General features: G+C 42.9%; 1 protein-coding gene across 14 annotated transcripts in view; it reads left to right on the plus strand.

Moving 5' to 3' along the window:
* The window catches only part of ATXN3 (ataxin 3), a 44,284-nt gene that overhangs the window by 705 nt on the left and 27,321 nt on the right, over positions 1-16,258 (plus strand). For 3 of the 14 annotated variants that reach the window (XR_010122006.1, XR_010122007.1, XM_055288383.2), the window contains exons 2-6: positions 3,830-3,994; positions 4,525-4,569; positions 6,831-6,916; positions 7,343-7,409; positions 12,264-12,351. Coding sequence is in view for 11 of the 14 variants with exons in the window: in XM_055288383.2 (XP_055144358.1) it covers positions 3,830-3,994; positions 4,525-4,569; positions 6,831-6,916; positions 7,343-7,409; positions 12,264-12,351 (451 nt within the window). In the remaining 3 variants the exon portion in view is untranslated. Of the gene's footprint in view, positions 1-85; positions 333-3,829; positions 3,995-4,524; positions 4,570-6,830; positions 6,917-7,170; positions 7,237-7,342; positions 7,410-12,263; positions 12,352-16,258 lie in introns of those variants that run through there. The other 11 variants (XM_055288386.2, XM_055288384.1, XM_055288396.2 and 8 more) reach the window with 11 other exon arrangements.

The raw sequence follows: 16,258 nt of genomic DNA on the forward strand, positions 1-16,258 counted from the left end.
CTAAACAGGGAAGTCGTCACAAGAGTTTTTATTACGGGATATTTGGGTTTGGTTTCTTTTGGTACTCCTATCTTTCCGGAGCAGGCGGCCAGCTTTGTTTTTAGGTATTAGGAGTGGACTGGGATGATTTTGTTGTGGTCTGCCTAGCCTGCTGTCCCTTTAACTCTTCAGTGACCATGCACTTGAAGATACCGTTTGTGATATGTGAAGAAACTCCTCGTTTCTCACATACTATTATCCAGCCATTTGTGTGTGAGTGAGGCCTTCCCCAGGACAGCTTTGGCACATGATATCTTGTTTCATAATAGTTTCGTGTTTGGAAAGAGTTGCTGGTAAGGCTATTATTTAATAGGAGGAGCAAAGGGTTTTTGTTTTATTAAATACTTATAAATGATCATTTTTCCCAGACATTTAAAATTCACACACAGAACAAATAAAGCAAAGACAAAAGAATACATTTACCAAATGTAGATCTGTAGTATAAATCTTTTTTTAATTTTTATTTTAAAGATGGGGTCTCATTCTGTCACCCAGGCAGGTGTGCAACAGAGAGATCATGGCTCACTGCAGCCTTGACTTCCTAGGCACAAGCGATCCTCCCGCCTCTGCCTCCAGAGTAGCTGGGACTACAGGTGCATATCGCCAGGGCCAGGTAATGTTTTTGGAGAGACGGGGGTCTCGCTGTGTTGCCCAGGCTGGTCTCGAACTCCTGGACTCAGGTGATTCTCCCACCTCAACCTCTCGAAGTGCTGTGATTACAGGCATGAGCCACTGTGCCTGGAACAAATTGTTAAGTACAATGCTTTTCATTGTAGAAAACATCTCGGAAACTTTTGAAATAGGCTGATGTTCAGTGGGGGAGGAAGGACACAGTTGTATAGTTGTCACTAATTTTTTGACTTGATTGACATGACTTGTAAATCATAGACAATAGAGATTTGGTTGCTTGGCTGAGTAGAGTGGGTGAAAAATACACATGTACTTTTTTCTAAATTTTTTTTTTTTGAGATAGAGTTTGGCTCTTGTCACCCAGGCTGGAGTGCAATGGCGCGATCATGGCTCACTGCAACCTCCGCCTCCCCGTTCAAGCGATTCTCCTGCCTCAGTCTCCCCAGTAGCTGAGATTACAGGCGCCCGCCACCACGCCCAGCTAATTTTTGTATTTTTAGTAGAGACAGTGTTTCACCATGTTGGCCAGGCTGGTCTCCAACTCCTGACCTCAGGTGGTCCGCCCGCCTTGGCTTCCCAAAGTGCTGGGATTACAGGCGTGAGCCACCGCACCCGGCCATATTTTTGTTATTAATTTTCAGAGGATTTGGTGTGGGACCGCATTTCAACATGGAAGGCCTTAAACATGTTCCACACTGCTTCCTGAGAATTAGACAAGATTTTTAACAATATTGATTGTTCCTTAGTTGGGACACATTTCTGCTGACCCATGGGATCAAAAAAAGCTGGGTGCTAGCCTAGTGAAAATCTACTTACCCGAAAGAAATCCCTCTTAGTCTAGGTGTAGTGGCTCACGCCAGTGCTTTGGGAGGCCCAGGCGGGCGGATCACGAGGTCAGTAGTTTGAGACCAGCCTGGCCAACATGGTGAAACCCCGTCTCTACTAAAAATACAAAAAATTAGCCAGGTGGGGTGGCAGGCACCTGTAATCCCAGGTACTCAGGAGGCTGAGGCAGGAGAATTGCTTGAACCCGAGAGGCAGTGGTGGTAGTGAGCGGAGACTGTGCCACTGCACTCCAGCCTGGGCAACAGAGCGAGACTCCGTCTCACAAAAAAGAAAAGAAAAAAAGAGTCCCTCTTAATTATCAGCATGTTTATAGGCCTACAGAAACTTCAGGAATACGTTTACCATTATCATCAACTTGTATGTACATAGCACGTGAAGATTCAACAATTTAATTTTTTGGGCGTCCTCAAGAGTATGCACCTATAACCATATGGCCCATTGTTAATCTCCTATACAGTCCATTCTGGGAATGTTTGGGCTTACTGTGCCATTTTTCAGTTCACTGCCTTCCGCTCTGCAATATACCTTTAACCCTTGCTAGGTCCTGGGTTTGGAGAGCCAGAGAACCAACTTTGGCCCTAAAGAAGCTGTGTAGGTAGGAATATCTGCCTACAAAGGGCCTTGCAACCATTTCCTCTTGGAACCTTGGTTTCCTCTTTCTGAGTTGTCACTTTGAGTACCCTTTATTAAGTTAGAATGTAAAAACAGTTTCTCACTGATAAATCTGCAGTGCCTGAGATAGGGCCTGGCATAGAGTAAGTACTCAATAAATATTTGAATGGGGCCAGGCGTGGTGAGACCTGTCTCTACAAAGAATGAACAAAATTAGCTGGGCGTGTTAGCACATGCCTGTAGGCTTGGGAGGCTGAGGTGGGAGGATTGCATGAGTCTGGGAGGTCGAGGCTGTAGTGAGCCATGATCGCACCACTGCACTCCAGCCTAGGGGACAGAGCAAGATCCTGTCTCAAAAGAAAAAAATGTATATATTTGAATGGATAAAGAGAGGGCTTTGAGTTTCTGAGATATATATGGTGCTGTTTATCTAAAGTAAACAACTTTTCCGTAAATATTTTAAGGCTTTGCAGGCCAGCTGTAGTCCCTGTCCCACATTCTTATTTGTGCATATTTTTCCCAACCATGTAAAAACGTAAAGTGCATTCTTAGCTACTGGGGCAGGTTGAATTTGGCCCATGGGCTAGAGTTTGCCAACCCCTAACTTAAACCTTTGTACTAACTCTATGACCAGTAACTACTAGATTTTTGTTGTTGTTTGTTTTAGTTCTGGTGCTTGTTTTCTTTTTTTTTTTAAATCATTTCTCGGCCAGGCGCGGTGGCTCAAGCCTGTAATCCCAGCACTTTGGGAGGCCGAGGCAGGCGGATCACGAGGTCAGGAGATCGAGACCATCCTGGCTAACACGGTGAAACCCCGTCTCTACTAAAAATACAAAAAATTAGCCGGGCATGGCAGTGGGCGCCTGTAGTCCCAGCTACTTGGTAGGCTGAGGCAGGAGAATGGCGTGAACTCAGGAGGCAGAGCTTGCAGTGAGCCAAGATCATGCCACTGCACTCCAGCCTGGGTGACAGAGCGAGACTCCATCTCAAAAAAAAAAAAGTTGGCCAGGTGCAGTGGCTCACACCTGTAATCCCAGCACTTTGGGAGGCCGAGGCAGGCAGATCACAAGGTCAGGAGTTTGAGACCAGCCTGGCTAACATAGTGAAACCCTGTATATACTAAAAATACAAAAATTAGCCAAGCATGGTGGTGCATGCCTGTAGTCCCAGCTACTTGGGAGGCTGAGGCAGGAGAATCACTTGAACCCAGGAGGCGGAGGTTGTGGTGAGCTGAGATTGCTCCACTGCACTCCAGCCTGGACAACAGAGCAAGACTCTGTCTCAAAAAAAAAAAAAAAAAGTTAATGATTAAATTATTTAGGGGAGCCAGGCGTGGTGGCTCACGCCTGTAATCCCAGCACTTTGGGAGGCTGAGGCGGGCGGATCACGAGGTCAGGAGATCGAGACCATCATGGCTAACACGGTGAAACCCCGTCTCTACTAAAAATACAAAAAATTAGCTGGGCGTGGTGGCGGGCACCTGTAGTCCCAGCTACTTGGGAGGCTGAGGCAGGAGAATGGCGTGAACCTGGGAGGCGGAGCTTGCAGTGAGCCAAGATCGCGCCACTGCACTCCGGCCTGGGCAACAGAGTGAGACTCCGTCTCAAAAAAATATATATATATATATATATTATTTAGGAGAAAATACTATACAATTCTGTTTAACAAGTCACATTTTAATTTTTTCTTTTGGAAATATTAGCAAGAAGGCTCACTTTGTGCTCAGCATTGCCTGAATAACTTATTGCAAGGAGAATATTTTAGCCCTGTGGAATTATCCTCAATTGCACATCAGCTGGACGAGGAGGAGAGGATGAGAATGGCAGAAGGAGGAGTTACTAGTGAAGATTATCGCACGTTTTTACAGGTACTGATTTTAAACTCACTAAGTCTCACATTTCTTTTTTTTTTGAGATGGAGTCTTGCCCTGTCGCCCATGCTGGAGTGCAATGGTGCGATCTTGGCTCACTGCAACCTCCGCCTCCCGGGTTCAAGCGATTCTCCTGTCTCAGCCTCCCAAGTAGCTGGGATTACAGGCACACGCCACTATGCCTGGCTAATTTTTTGTATCTTTGTTAGAGATGGGGTTTCACCATGTTGGTCAGGTTGGCCTCGAACTCCTGACCTTATGATCCACCTGTCTCAGCCTCCCAAAGTGCTGGGATTGTAGGTGTGAGCCACCACACCCGGCTTACATTTCTTTTAAAAATGTGGATACTATTTAGAAAAGGATGGGCCATTCTTCCTATAGGGATCTGACTGGTGAATTATAACTGTGCTGTTAACTTTGGAAATGGGAATGCACAAGATGTTGTTTTAAATATGCACGCTAATGACAGTTTGTGTCCTTCTTTCCCAACCCCCACCCTTGCTTCAACTACCTGTCAAAATTAACAGCAGCCCTCTGGAAATATGGATGACAGTGGTTTTTTCTCTATTCAGGTAAGTAGTCACAAGCATGTACTATGTGTTGCTTACATCCCAGGCACCGTTTCACAGCCTTTCAATAGTCACTAACAAGGCGACCTTCGGAAGTTCTTCTGTCTACAGAGTATAAGATTATACTCTATAGTACTAGATTTTTTTTTTCTTGAGACAGAGTCTCGCTCTGTCACCTAGGCTGGAGTGCAGTGGTGCGATCTTGGCTCACTGTAGCCTCTGCCTCCTGGGTTCAAGCGATCCTCCTGCCTCAGCCTCCCAAGTAGCTGGGATTACAGGCACCCACCACCACACCAGTTAATATTTGTATTTTTAGTAGAGATGGGGGGGTTTCACCATGTTGGCCAGGCTGGTCTCGAGCTCCTGACCTCAGCCTCCCAAAGTGCTGGGATTACAGGTGTGAGCCACTGTGCCTGGCTAACTAGAGTACTAGATTTTTATGTAGATAAACATGAAAGGATTGTAGAATCTTCATATTAGAGTGGGGCATTTAAAAATTCCTTCTTGAGAAAGATTATTTAATTTGCATCTGGATGCTAATAATAACCTTAATTCTGGCCGGGTGCGGTGGCTCACACCTGTAATCCCAGCACTTTGGGAGGCTGAGGTGGGCAGATCATGAGGTCAGGAGATTGAGACCATCCTGGCTAACATGGTGAAACCCTGTCTCTACTAAAAATACAAAAATTAGCTGGACGTGGTGACGCGTGCCTGTAATCCCAGCTACTCAGGAGGCTGAGGCAGGAGAATCGCTTGAACCCGGGAGTCGGAGGTTGCAGTGAGCCAAGATCATGCCACTGCACTCTAGCCTGGTGACAGAGCGAGACTCCATCTCAAAGAAAAAAACATCCTTAATTCTAATAAGTCACAGTGTCTCAAACTTACCGTCTGTTGGGTACATTTGAGAAAATGCAATACCTTGCCACCATCCTTTTAAATCAGCCTACCAGATTGGATTTCCTTATTATGGTTTGTGGCTTTTGATTATTATTATTTTTTTAATGTATAGCTCTCTGAATTCTTTGGTGGTTATATATATATATGTACTTGCAAGATTCTTTTATCTGTGGGTCTTTCATTCTTCTTCTAACACTGTGAGTTGTATCCAGAGTTCTTTCAGAACCTCTCCTGAGTGACCTATCTCTGCAGATATCTTTGTTTATATTTCCCTTGTACTGCCCTCCTGGACTCCTCCTCATCCACCAGCATTTCCATCTAGTGCTTTACCGTGCCACTGCTAACAGGTAATGGCTACTACAGGGCTGGAATCAGAGGTCAGAGTAGGCCCAGCACTTGGCGTTTCCTATTTGTGCCTTGCTGCTCTTGGTGCCTGTTCATGTGTGCCCACTACCTTGCTCTCAGTTTCTGTCTTCGCTGGTACCTGGCTCACTTGCTTCTTTGTTGGCTACCTTGGAGGGCAGATAGTGAATTTTCAGAAATTTCCCTTTTTTTGTCAGACAGATTGAAATAAACAGGTTTGCATTTTGTTTTTTCTACAAGTGGCAAGCCCATGATCCTAGAAGTCTGACATCTATGGAACCTTCAGTTTAAATGCCCAGGGAGAACTTATTTTGATGGACATGATTTCTGACATTGCAGGTAGTAAGTTGAATAATTTTTCTAAAGTAGCACCCACAGCAGCCAAATTATCAGATGTATATAGTAGACTAGTTTTAAGAATAGCACTTATGGGTAGAATACATATCTGGATTTTTGAGGCAGTTTTATTTAGGAATTGTGTGGTTTTCTGGAACATCTCAGAGACCTGGTATGAAAAGCACTCTTTTAATATATATGTGTATTTTTTTATGGATTTAGTGATATATCTATACACACAAACTTTTTAAAACCTATAGCCGGCTGGGCGTGGTGGCTCATGCCTGTAATCCCAGTACTTTGGGAGGTCAAGGCGGGTGGATCACAAGGTCAGGAGATTGAGACCAGCCTGGCCAACAAGGTGAAACCCTGTCTCTACTAAAAATACAAAAATAGCTGGGTATGGTGGCCTGTGCTTGTAATCCCAGCTACTCAGGAGCCTGAGGTAGGAGAATCGCTTGAACCTGGGAGGCGGAGGTTGCAGCGAGCCGAGATCATGCCACTATACTCCAGCCTGGGCGACAGAGCAAGACTCCGTCTCAAAAAAAAAAAACACCTATGGCCTTCTAGAGAAATTTATATATGAAGTACACAACTAACATAGCTACACTTCCTAAATTTGGAATGGAGTGGTTTAGCTTATGAAAAGTTGCTATTTTTTTTAACAGGTTATAAGCAATGCCTTGAAAGTTTGGGGTTTAGAACTAATCCTGTTCAACAGTCCAGAGTATCAGAGGCTCAGGATCGATCCTATGTAAGATTTTGTTTTGCATTTCATACATTTCTTTTCCCAAATTTGATTTTTAAAGTTGTAATTTCTTAAAGAAGAGAAATATATTTTGAATACTTTTATTTTGATGTTCCCTGTTTCATTCACTCAGACTTTCCTATTTCACCTTTGTGATGTCCATGAGCATCTGCTGTGTAGCCTTCCTGGTACCCCAGTGTCTGTGGCAGCACAGAGCTGACCCATAAGTGGTGGGTGAGGCCATCTTTTGGCACGGCATCACTAAGCTGCTGCAGAGACGTTCATATGGTTGTGTGATCTTTTAAAAACATCAGTGACACTTAACTGTAAATATAATCTTAAATTATCACAAATTTTATATACCATTTGCCAGTAGACAACATAAATATGAATTCAGTATTTCAAGTTAATATTGTGTGTTTTCTTTTTTAGAAATGAAAGATCATTTATATGCAATTATAAGGAACACTGGTTTACAGTTAGAAAATTAGGAAAACAGGTAACATTTCTTACCCTTCCTTGTCTTTTTTTCTTATATTGTACCCCATTTAAAACTAAAATGTGGGCCAGGTGTGGTGGTTCATGCCTGTAATCCCAACAGTTTGGGAGGCTGAGGGGGGGATCACTTGAAGCCAGGAGTTTGAGACCAGCCTGGGCAACAAAAGGAGGTCCTGTCTCTTAAAAAAAAAAAAAAAAAAAAAAAGAGCCAGGAATGGTGGCTCACATCTGTTAATTCCAGCTTACTTGGAAGGCTGAGGCAGGAGGATCACTTGAGCTCAGGAGTTTGAGGCTGCAATGAACTATGATTGTGTCACTGTACCCCAGCCTGGGTGACAGAGTAAGACTCTGTTTTATAAAACATAAAAAGAAAAAAAAATATTTAAAAATTAAAAAAAAAAAGGATTGCTGACTTTAAAATTAGGAAACTGACTGGTAATGTGTGTGTGTGTGTGGCATGGTTTATCTATCTTGATAGATAGAAATTTGTCATTTTAAAAGATAATATCAGTTTTCCTTATAAATTTATTTGTGACAAGTATATGCAATTTAACTATATCATAAGAAAAATTCTATATTAAAGATAATACAAATGTGGTTACTTTTAAGTGGGTTTTTATGTGATGACTATGTTCTGTCAGTTAATTATTACATTTATAGATTTGTATTTAGCATAGTGCTGTCACAAAGCCTGAAATAGTGTCAAGCATGAATAGAGCATTCAATTATGTTTGCTTTAGTGTAAGATTATTCATATGATTCCAAAAGCCATGTAATACATACGTCTACAGAAAATCACTTCTATTTTTTAAATAAAACATGAAATATGTCTTGAGCAAGCTATTTTAAGAAACAATCATCTAACGTCCTTTTTATTAGAATTTTGAATCTTTGAAAGAGGGTTATTGAAAACCAGCTAGGACAGTAAAAAAGAATAAACTAGTGATACATGCAGCAATATGGATGAATCTCAAAATAATTATGCTGAAACAATAACCCAGAAACAAAATACTACATGCTGTGTGGTATCATTTATTAAAAGTCTAGAAAAGTGCAGATTCATCTGTAGTGATGGAAGGCAGATTGACCAATGGTTGCCTGGGGACGAGAAGGCTACGGAGGAGTGAGAGGGGAGGGTTACAGAGAGGCACGGAAAACGTGGCAGTGATGAATGTGTTCACTATCTTGGTTGTAGTAGTGGTTTCATGGGAGTACAGTATACAAATGTCAAAACATTTCGGAGGCCAAATGCAGTGGCTCATGTCTATAATCCCAGCACTTTTGGAGGCCAAGGCAGGAGGATTGCTTGAGCTCAAGGAGCTCAGGACCAGCCTGGGCAATGGCACAAGACCCCATCTCTAAAAAAAAATGAAAAAAAAAAAAAATTGGCTAGTCATGGTGATGCATGGCTGTAGTCCCAGGTGCTAGGGAGGCTGAGGAGGGAGCCTAGAGGTCAAGCCTGCAGTGAATCGTGATCATGCTACTGCACTCCAGCTTGGGTGACAGAAGGAGATCCTGTCTTAAAAAAAAGTTTCAAATTTTACACTTTAAATATGTACAGTTTATTATATGTCACTTATACCCCAATAAAGCTGTTTTTTTTTAAATGTAAATAAAAGCCAAAAAAGATATAAGGCAAGAAAATATATTGAATTAAATCTGTGAGAGATAATTCAAAAACAAAAACCCTATTGTTATCTTTTGAGGCACCCAAATCAAATTTGGGAAAAGTCACCTACTTAGCTTCATCCTAAGTTGGTTCTTTCTTTCTGTCTTTTTTTTTTTTTGAGACGGATTCTTGCTCTGTCGCCCAGGCTGTATTGCAGTGGTGGGATCTTGGCTCACTGCAACCTCCACCACCTGGGTTCAAGCAATTCTCTTGTCTCAGCCTCCCTAATAGCTGGGACTACAGCCATGCGCCACCACACCCAGCTAATTTTTGTATTGTTAGTAGAGACGGGCTTTCACCATGTTGGTCAGGCTGGTCTTGAACTCCTGACCTCAGGTGATCCATCCATCTCTGCCTCTCAAAGTGCTAGGGTTACAGGCGTGAGCCACCACGCCGAGCCCTAAGTTGGTTCTTTCTTAAAGTTCTTCCTGAGGAGCCAAGAGCAAGTTAAGGGGTGTAATCTAGAAGCTTACAGTGGAAGCTAGCTGGGTGCAGTGGTTCACACCTGTAATCCCAGCACTTTGGGAGGCTGAGGCAGGGAGATCACTGAGGCCAGGAGCTTGAGACCATCCTGGCCCAACACAGTGACACCTTGTCTCTACCAAAAAAAGAAAAAAAAAGGCAGCTTACAGCAGTAGAGGCTGATGCGAGTGGGAATCACCTCTAGGTAAAAACCAGGGTAGCGTACTGCTGAGATTATTTCACCTCTGGGTTTTATTTATGTGTTTTTAAAAATTATGATCCAGTATGTTTTACTTTTTTTGTATAAAGTAATCACTGAATTTTTAAGGTTGTGTTAATTTGCAAATAAATGTCTATCTTATTATTTTGAGAGATTTAAAAAAATTTAGTTCTTCAAAATTGAATTTTCACATTTTGAATTACGTTATCTTTGACAAATACAGAAGATGTCAAATTTTGGTTTATTTTCTTTGGTTCTAATTTATATTTTTGTTTAAAACTATATTTTTCACTAGAGACTCTTTCTGTCTCTCGAGGTTCCTGTATAATGAAAAAGAAGGCTGGAAAAAGTATTAACATTGTCAAAATCCAGGAAAAGTAGTTGATCATGATATTGATTGTAACTTTAGAAACTTTTTGTATCTTGTGGGTTAAATTAGGATTACTATGTGGTAGTGATAAATGATGTTAATTAGGGCCGAGTGCAGTGGCTAACACCTGTAATTCCAGCACGCAGGGAGGCTGAGGTGGGAGGATGTCTTGAGGCCAGGAGTTTGAGACCAGCCTGGGCAACATAGTGTGAGACCCCATCTCTACAAAAAAAATTAGAAAATTTGTCAGGCATCTTGGTGCACACCTGTAGTCCCAGCTGCTTGGGAGGATGAAGCGAGAGAATCACTTAAGCCCAGGCATTCGAGGCTGCAGTGAGCTATGATTGCACCTCTGCACTCCAGACTAGATGAGCATCTCTTTATTTTTTTTTAATTTTTATTTTTTTTTTTGAGATGGAGTCTCGCTCTGTCACCCAGGCTGGAGTGCAGTGGCGCGATCTCGGCTCACTGCAAGCTCCGCCTCCCGGGTTCACACCATTCTCCTGCCTCAGCTTCTCCGAGTAGCTGGGACTACAGGCGCCCGCCACCACGCCCGGCTAATTTTTTTGTATTTTTAGTAGAGACGGGGTTTCACCGTGGTCTTGATCTTCTGACCTCGTGATCCACCCTCCTTGGCCTCCCAAAGTGCTGGGATTACAAGCGTGAGCCACCGCGCCCGGCCGAGCATCTCTTTAAAAAAAAAGTGTTTATATGTTATATATGATAGTGCTTTTTAAAAACATTTTTAAATTATAGAGACAGGATCTCACTATGTTGCCCAGGCTGGTCTCAAATTCCTGGGCTCAAGCAATCCTCCCACCTTAGCCTCCCAAAGTGCTCGGATTATAGGCATGAGCTGCATGCCCAGCTAATTTAGTGATTTTTAAAAACCGAGTTGGTAATTATAAATTCTCTTCCTGGAACTTCTGACTTTCTCACAATTGGAATCTTTTGACAAAAATTATCGGTAATGGGAAAACTTTGTGTAGTTGTCATTTTTCCTCCCATCAGTATGATAGATATGATTGGAGTTATATTGGACTGATACTTTGAAAAAAGTTTTAATTATAGCTATTAATAAAGACATTTAGGCTGGGCGTGGTGGCTCACGCTTGTAATCCCAGCACTTTGGGAGGCCGAGGCGGGCGGATCACGAGGTCAGGAGATCGAGACCACGGTGAAACCCCGTCTCTACTAAAAATACAAAAAAAAAAAAAAAAAAAAAAAGACATTTAAACTACTGACTATCCATTTTTATTCTTTTGGGAGGGTTTAATGTTTATAGTTTAAAGCAAACTGTTGTTTTTAAAAAAGTATTTAACAGGGCCGGGCGCGGTGGCTCACGCCTGTAATCCCAGCACTTTGGGAGGCCGAGTTGGGTGGATCACAACGTCAGGAGATCAAGACCATCTTGGCTAACACGGTGAAAGCGAGTCTCTACTAAAAATACAAAAAAATAGCTGGGTGTGGCGGTGTGCACCTGTAGTCCCAGCTACTCGGGAGGCTGAGGCAGGAGGATGGCGTGAACCCGGGAGGTGCAGCTTGCAGTGAGCCGAGATCGCACCACTGCACTCCAGCCTGGGTGACAGAGCGAGACTCTGTCTCAAAAAAAAAAAAAAAAAAAGTATTTAACAGAGGCCGGGTGCAGTGGCTCACGTTTGTAATCCCAGAACTTTGGGAGGCCGAGGCAGGCAGATCATTTTAGGTCAGGAGTTTGAGACCAGCCTGGCCAATGTGGCAAATGTGCTGTCTCTAACTAAAAATACAAAAATTAGCTGGGTGTGGTGGCGGACGCCTGTAGTCCCAGCTACTTGGGAGGCTGAGGCAGGAGAATCGCTTGAACCTGGGAGGCAGAGGTTGCAGTGATCCGAGATCATGCCACTGCACTCCAGCCTGGGTGACAGAGTGAGACTCTTCTCAAAAAAAAAAAAAAAAGTATTTAATAGTGATAAATCTGCAGTATTCTCTTGTAGTTTTTAAGATCATATTATTGAGTCAAAGAGCTCAACTTGAAATATTTCCAGAGTTTAAACAATCTTACTAAGCTTTGATGTGTTGTATCTATTCTTAATACGTGAAACTTCCTTATTACCTATAATATACACTAACTTAAATATTGACAATTTTTTTCCAGTGGTTTAACTTGAATTCTCTCTTGACGGGTCCAGAATTAATATCAGATACATATCTTGCACTTTTCTTGGCTCAATTACAACAGGAAGGTAAGTAAAGGCTGGAAATTTTGTAATGTTATCTTTCGAAGTAGTTAAATAAACAGGCACATTAGATGACAGTGTGATAAAACTGTTTTTCTGGCAGTGGCAGTGAAACAATCTTTAGTTTTGACGTGGTGTGATAGGCTGTGATTTGGGTGACGCTGTTCAGTTAGAGTTGTCACCGACACCTGGCCCTCCTTCTTCTGAGGATGCTTTCTTTGCAGCCCTTCTAAGTAATGGCTTTTTCTTTTATACATCACATGTCACACGGCTGAGAGGAGGGATAGATATTTTTCTTCTTTGCCTCTTCTAGGCCACTTTTCTTCCTTATAAACTCCAGTTTCTTTGAAATACATGCCCCTAAGGGCTGGGCGCGGTGGCTCACGTAATCCCAGCACTTTGGGAGGCCGAGGCAGGCGGATCATGATGTCAGGAGATTGAGACCATCCTGGCTAACACGGTGAAACCCTGTCTCTACTAAAAATAACAAAAAATTAGCCAGGTGTGGTGGCGGACGCCTGTAGTCCCAGCTACTCTGGAGGCTGAGGCAGGAGAATGGCGTGAACCCAGGAGGCAGAACTTGCAGTGAGCTGAGATCGCGCCACTGCCCTCCAGCCTGGGCGACAGAGCGAGACTCTGTCTCAAAAAAAAAAAAAAAAGAAATACATGCCCCTAGATTAAACTGTCCCTTGCCCTTTTGCACTCATCCACAAGTCTCTTTTCATCAGTGATTTTAGGATCTGACTTGTCTTTTTCTCTACTTCAAATACTTTTATCATTCTTAATTATTTCTGTATCATTAGTCAATCTAATCAACCCACTACCTGCTTCTTAGTTTCAAAATCACTTACTCTTGCTTAGCTATTACCAATAATCATAACCACTGTCAAATCTCAATTGCAAGCATATTACTCTTTAACTACCACCTCCTATCTTTAAACCATGTTTTGTCTGTTTTTTTTATTCCAGCCATTCTTTAAACCCTACTGTGGGGCCCAAGCATTTCCTTTATATGCATTCTTCCTTTCTTCTACTGCTTATTTTCTGTAATCCATCATTGTAATCACTCCATTGCATTCTTCAACTTGTTTCCCCTCTCTCCCTCCATCATACTTGAATGACAAAAATCTCAACCCTGGTTAAAACCAAATCTTGGCCTTGTCCATTCCTGTACCAGAGTAGCTGGACGTGGCTAAAGAATAACATAAAACATGATGATTGGTTTTACTTTTTCTTAAATGATCTGTCCATCCATTCACCCATCCATCTGTCTATCAAAGTGACTAGGCCTCTCTCTGAAGCCCAGGCTGGAGTGCAGCAGCATAACCACAGCTCATTGCAGCCCCAAACTCCTGGGCTCAAGTGATCCTCTTGCCTCAGCCTGTTGAGTAGCTGGGACTACAGGCTTGTGCTACCACACCTAGCTAAGGTTTTATGTTAAATTTATTATAATCACAAAATTCAGATGAGCCTTTAGTGCTGCCTGATATTTCTACTATGTTTTCTTAGTAAATCTATGTACCACCCTCCAAGATGTTTATAAAAAATCATGTACCACTCTCCAAGATGTTTATAAAAAATAATGTGCCACCCTCCAAGGTGACTAATTTCACAGCTTATGTCTTTAAACCTTTAACCACTTTCCTCTCCCTTACATACCTTCCTTATGGCTTTTCGTTACATTCTACCGAGAACATAGAAGCAATTAAAATTATGTTCTTGGCCGAGCACGGTGGCTCACGCCTGTAATCCCAGCACTTTGGGAGGCCAAGGCAGGCGGATCACGAGGTCAGGAGATCGAGACCATCCTGGCTAACACGGTGAAACCCTGTCTCTATTAAAAATACAAAAAATTAGCCGGGCGACGTGGCGGGCGCCTGTAGTCCCAGCTACGTGGGAGGCTGAGGCAGGAGAATGGCGTCAACCCTGGGGGGCGGAGCCTGCAGTGAGCCGAGATCACGCCACTGCAGTCCGGCCTGGCTGAAAGAGTGAGACTCCTTCTCAAAAAAAAAAAATTAAAATAAAATTATGTTCTTATCTTTCTACCAGCAAATTTATCAATTTGGTTATATCTTCACCTGTGCTTTGAGCCTATTAAAATAGATGAATGGTCCCCTACCTCTAATCAAGACCAGTCCCTCACTTGTGGGCTGGATCCCAGCTCCTCTCACCTACAGCTCCTCTCACCTACTCAAGATGTTCCTGCTTTCATCTCTCCACTCTCTTATATAATCAGTTCCCCCCCCCCCCGCCCTTTTTTTGGTAATAGTCCTATAAGCAGAAAAATAAGCTTTTTATTTCCATTGATTAAAAATAAAAATCCTCTCTTAATTCCATGGAACTCCAGCTGCCTCCCCATTTTTATTTTTTCCTTAGGATTGTCTCTAGTGTGCCTTCTCCTTTTCTTGAACTCCGCCTCCTGGGTTCAAGCAGTTGTCCTGCCTCAACCTCCCGAGTAGCTGGGATTACAGGCGTGCATCGCCACGACCGGCTAATTTTTTTTTTTTTTTTTGAGATGGAGTTTCCCTCTTGTTGCTCAGGCTGGAGTGCAATGGAGTGATCTCGGCTCACCACAACTTCTGCCTCCCCGGTTCAAGCGATTCTCTTGCCTTAGCCTCCCGAGTAGCTGGATTTACAGGCATGTGCCACTATGCCTGGCTAATTTTGTATTTTTAGTAGAGACGGAAGGGGTTTCTCCATGTTGGTTAGGCTGGTCGCCAACTCCTGACCTCAGGTGATCTGCCCACCTCAGCCTCCTAAAGTGCTGGGATTACAGGCATGAGCTACTGCGCCTGGCCCTGGCTAAAATTTTTTTTTTTTTTTGTAGTTTTAGTAGAGACAGGGTTTCACCATATTGGCCAGGTTGGTCTCGAATTCCTGGCCTCAAGTGATCCACCTGCCTCAGCCTCCCAAAGTGCTGGGATTATAGGCGTGAGTCACCGTGCCTAGCCATCTTTTAGTAATGGTATTTGGAGATCACAATTTGAGTGCTGGCATGCTTATTGCTACTGGGTTTGTTATGTAGTTATTGTGAATTCACATTTAGGAATATAGGGTTTTTAATTTTTTGATTTTAGATACTTGTATCTTTTTTCTTTTATATTTAAAACCTTGGTTCCTGATGATATCGCTTCTTAGAAACCCTGTCTGCCTTTGGCCTCCAGCCCACCATGCTGTGGTTTTCCTAACTCGTTACCTGCACTTTTCAGATTCCTTTCGTGGATCTTAAATATCATCTCTAAATAAGATCCATATGTCAATAATTACCAAACTTTTATCTTCAGTCTTGACATCTACCCTGAACACCTAGCTTTGACTAACTCCTAGCTTTGGCATCTCCGCTTGGAAGTCCAAAAAGCATTTCAAACTGAACATGTCTATGAAAGACTTATTTTTTTTCTTTCTATCCATGCTATCCATCAGGTTTTCCATTTCCATAAGGGTGACTCTTCTTGTACTCTGGTTCCTATATATTATACTGATAGAGCAGCTCAGAGTGCTTTTTAACCAGTGTAAGGCCTGTTATGTCCCACCCTTACTCTTTGTCCTTCAGTGGCTTTCCAGCACACTTAGAATAAAATCTGAAGTCTTAGGCCGGGCGTGGTGGCTCATGCCTGCAATCCCAGCACTTTGGGAGGATGAGGGGGCAGATCACTTTGAGGTCAGGAGTTTGAGACCAGCCTGGCCAACATGGTGAAACCTTGTCTCTACCAAAAAATAGAAAAATTAACTGGGCATGGTGTTGTGCACCTGTAGTCCCAGCTACTCGGGAGGCTGAGATAGGAGAATCACTTGAACCCGGGAGGCAGAGATTACAGTGAGCCAAGATCACACCACTGCACTCCAGCCTGGGTGACAGAACGAGACTCTCAAAAAAAAAAAAAGTAATATCTGAAGTCTTGAATAAAACCCA

This window comes from Symphalangus syndactylus, chromosome 8, assembly GCF_028878055.3.
Source record: "Symphalangus syndactylus isolate Jambi chromosome 8, NHGRI_mSymSyn1-v2.1_pri, whole genome shotgun sequence".
Classification (NCBI taxonomy): domain Eukaryota; kingdom Metazoa; phylum Chordata; class Mammalia; order Primates; family Hylobatidae; genus Symphalangus; species Symphalangus syndactylus.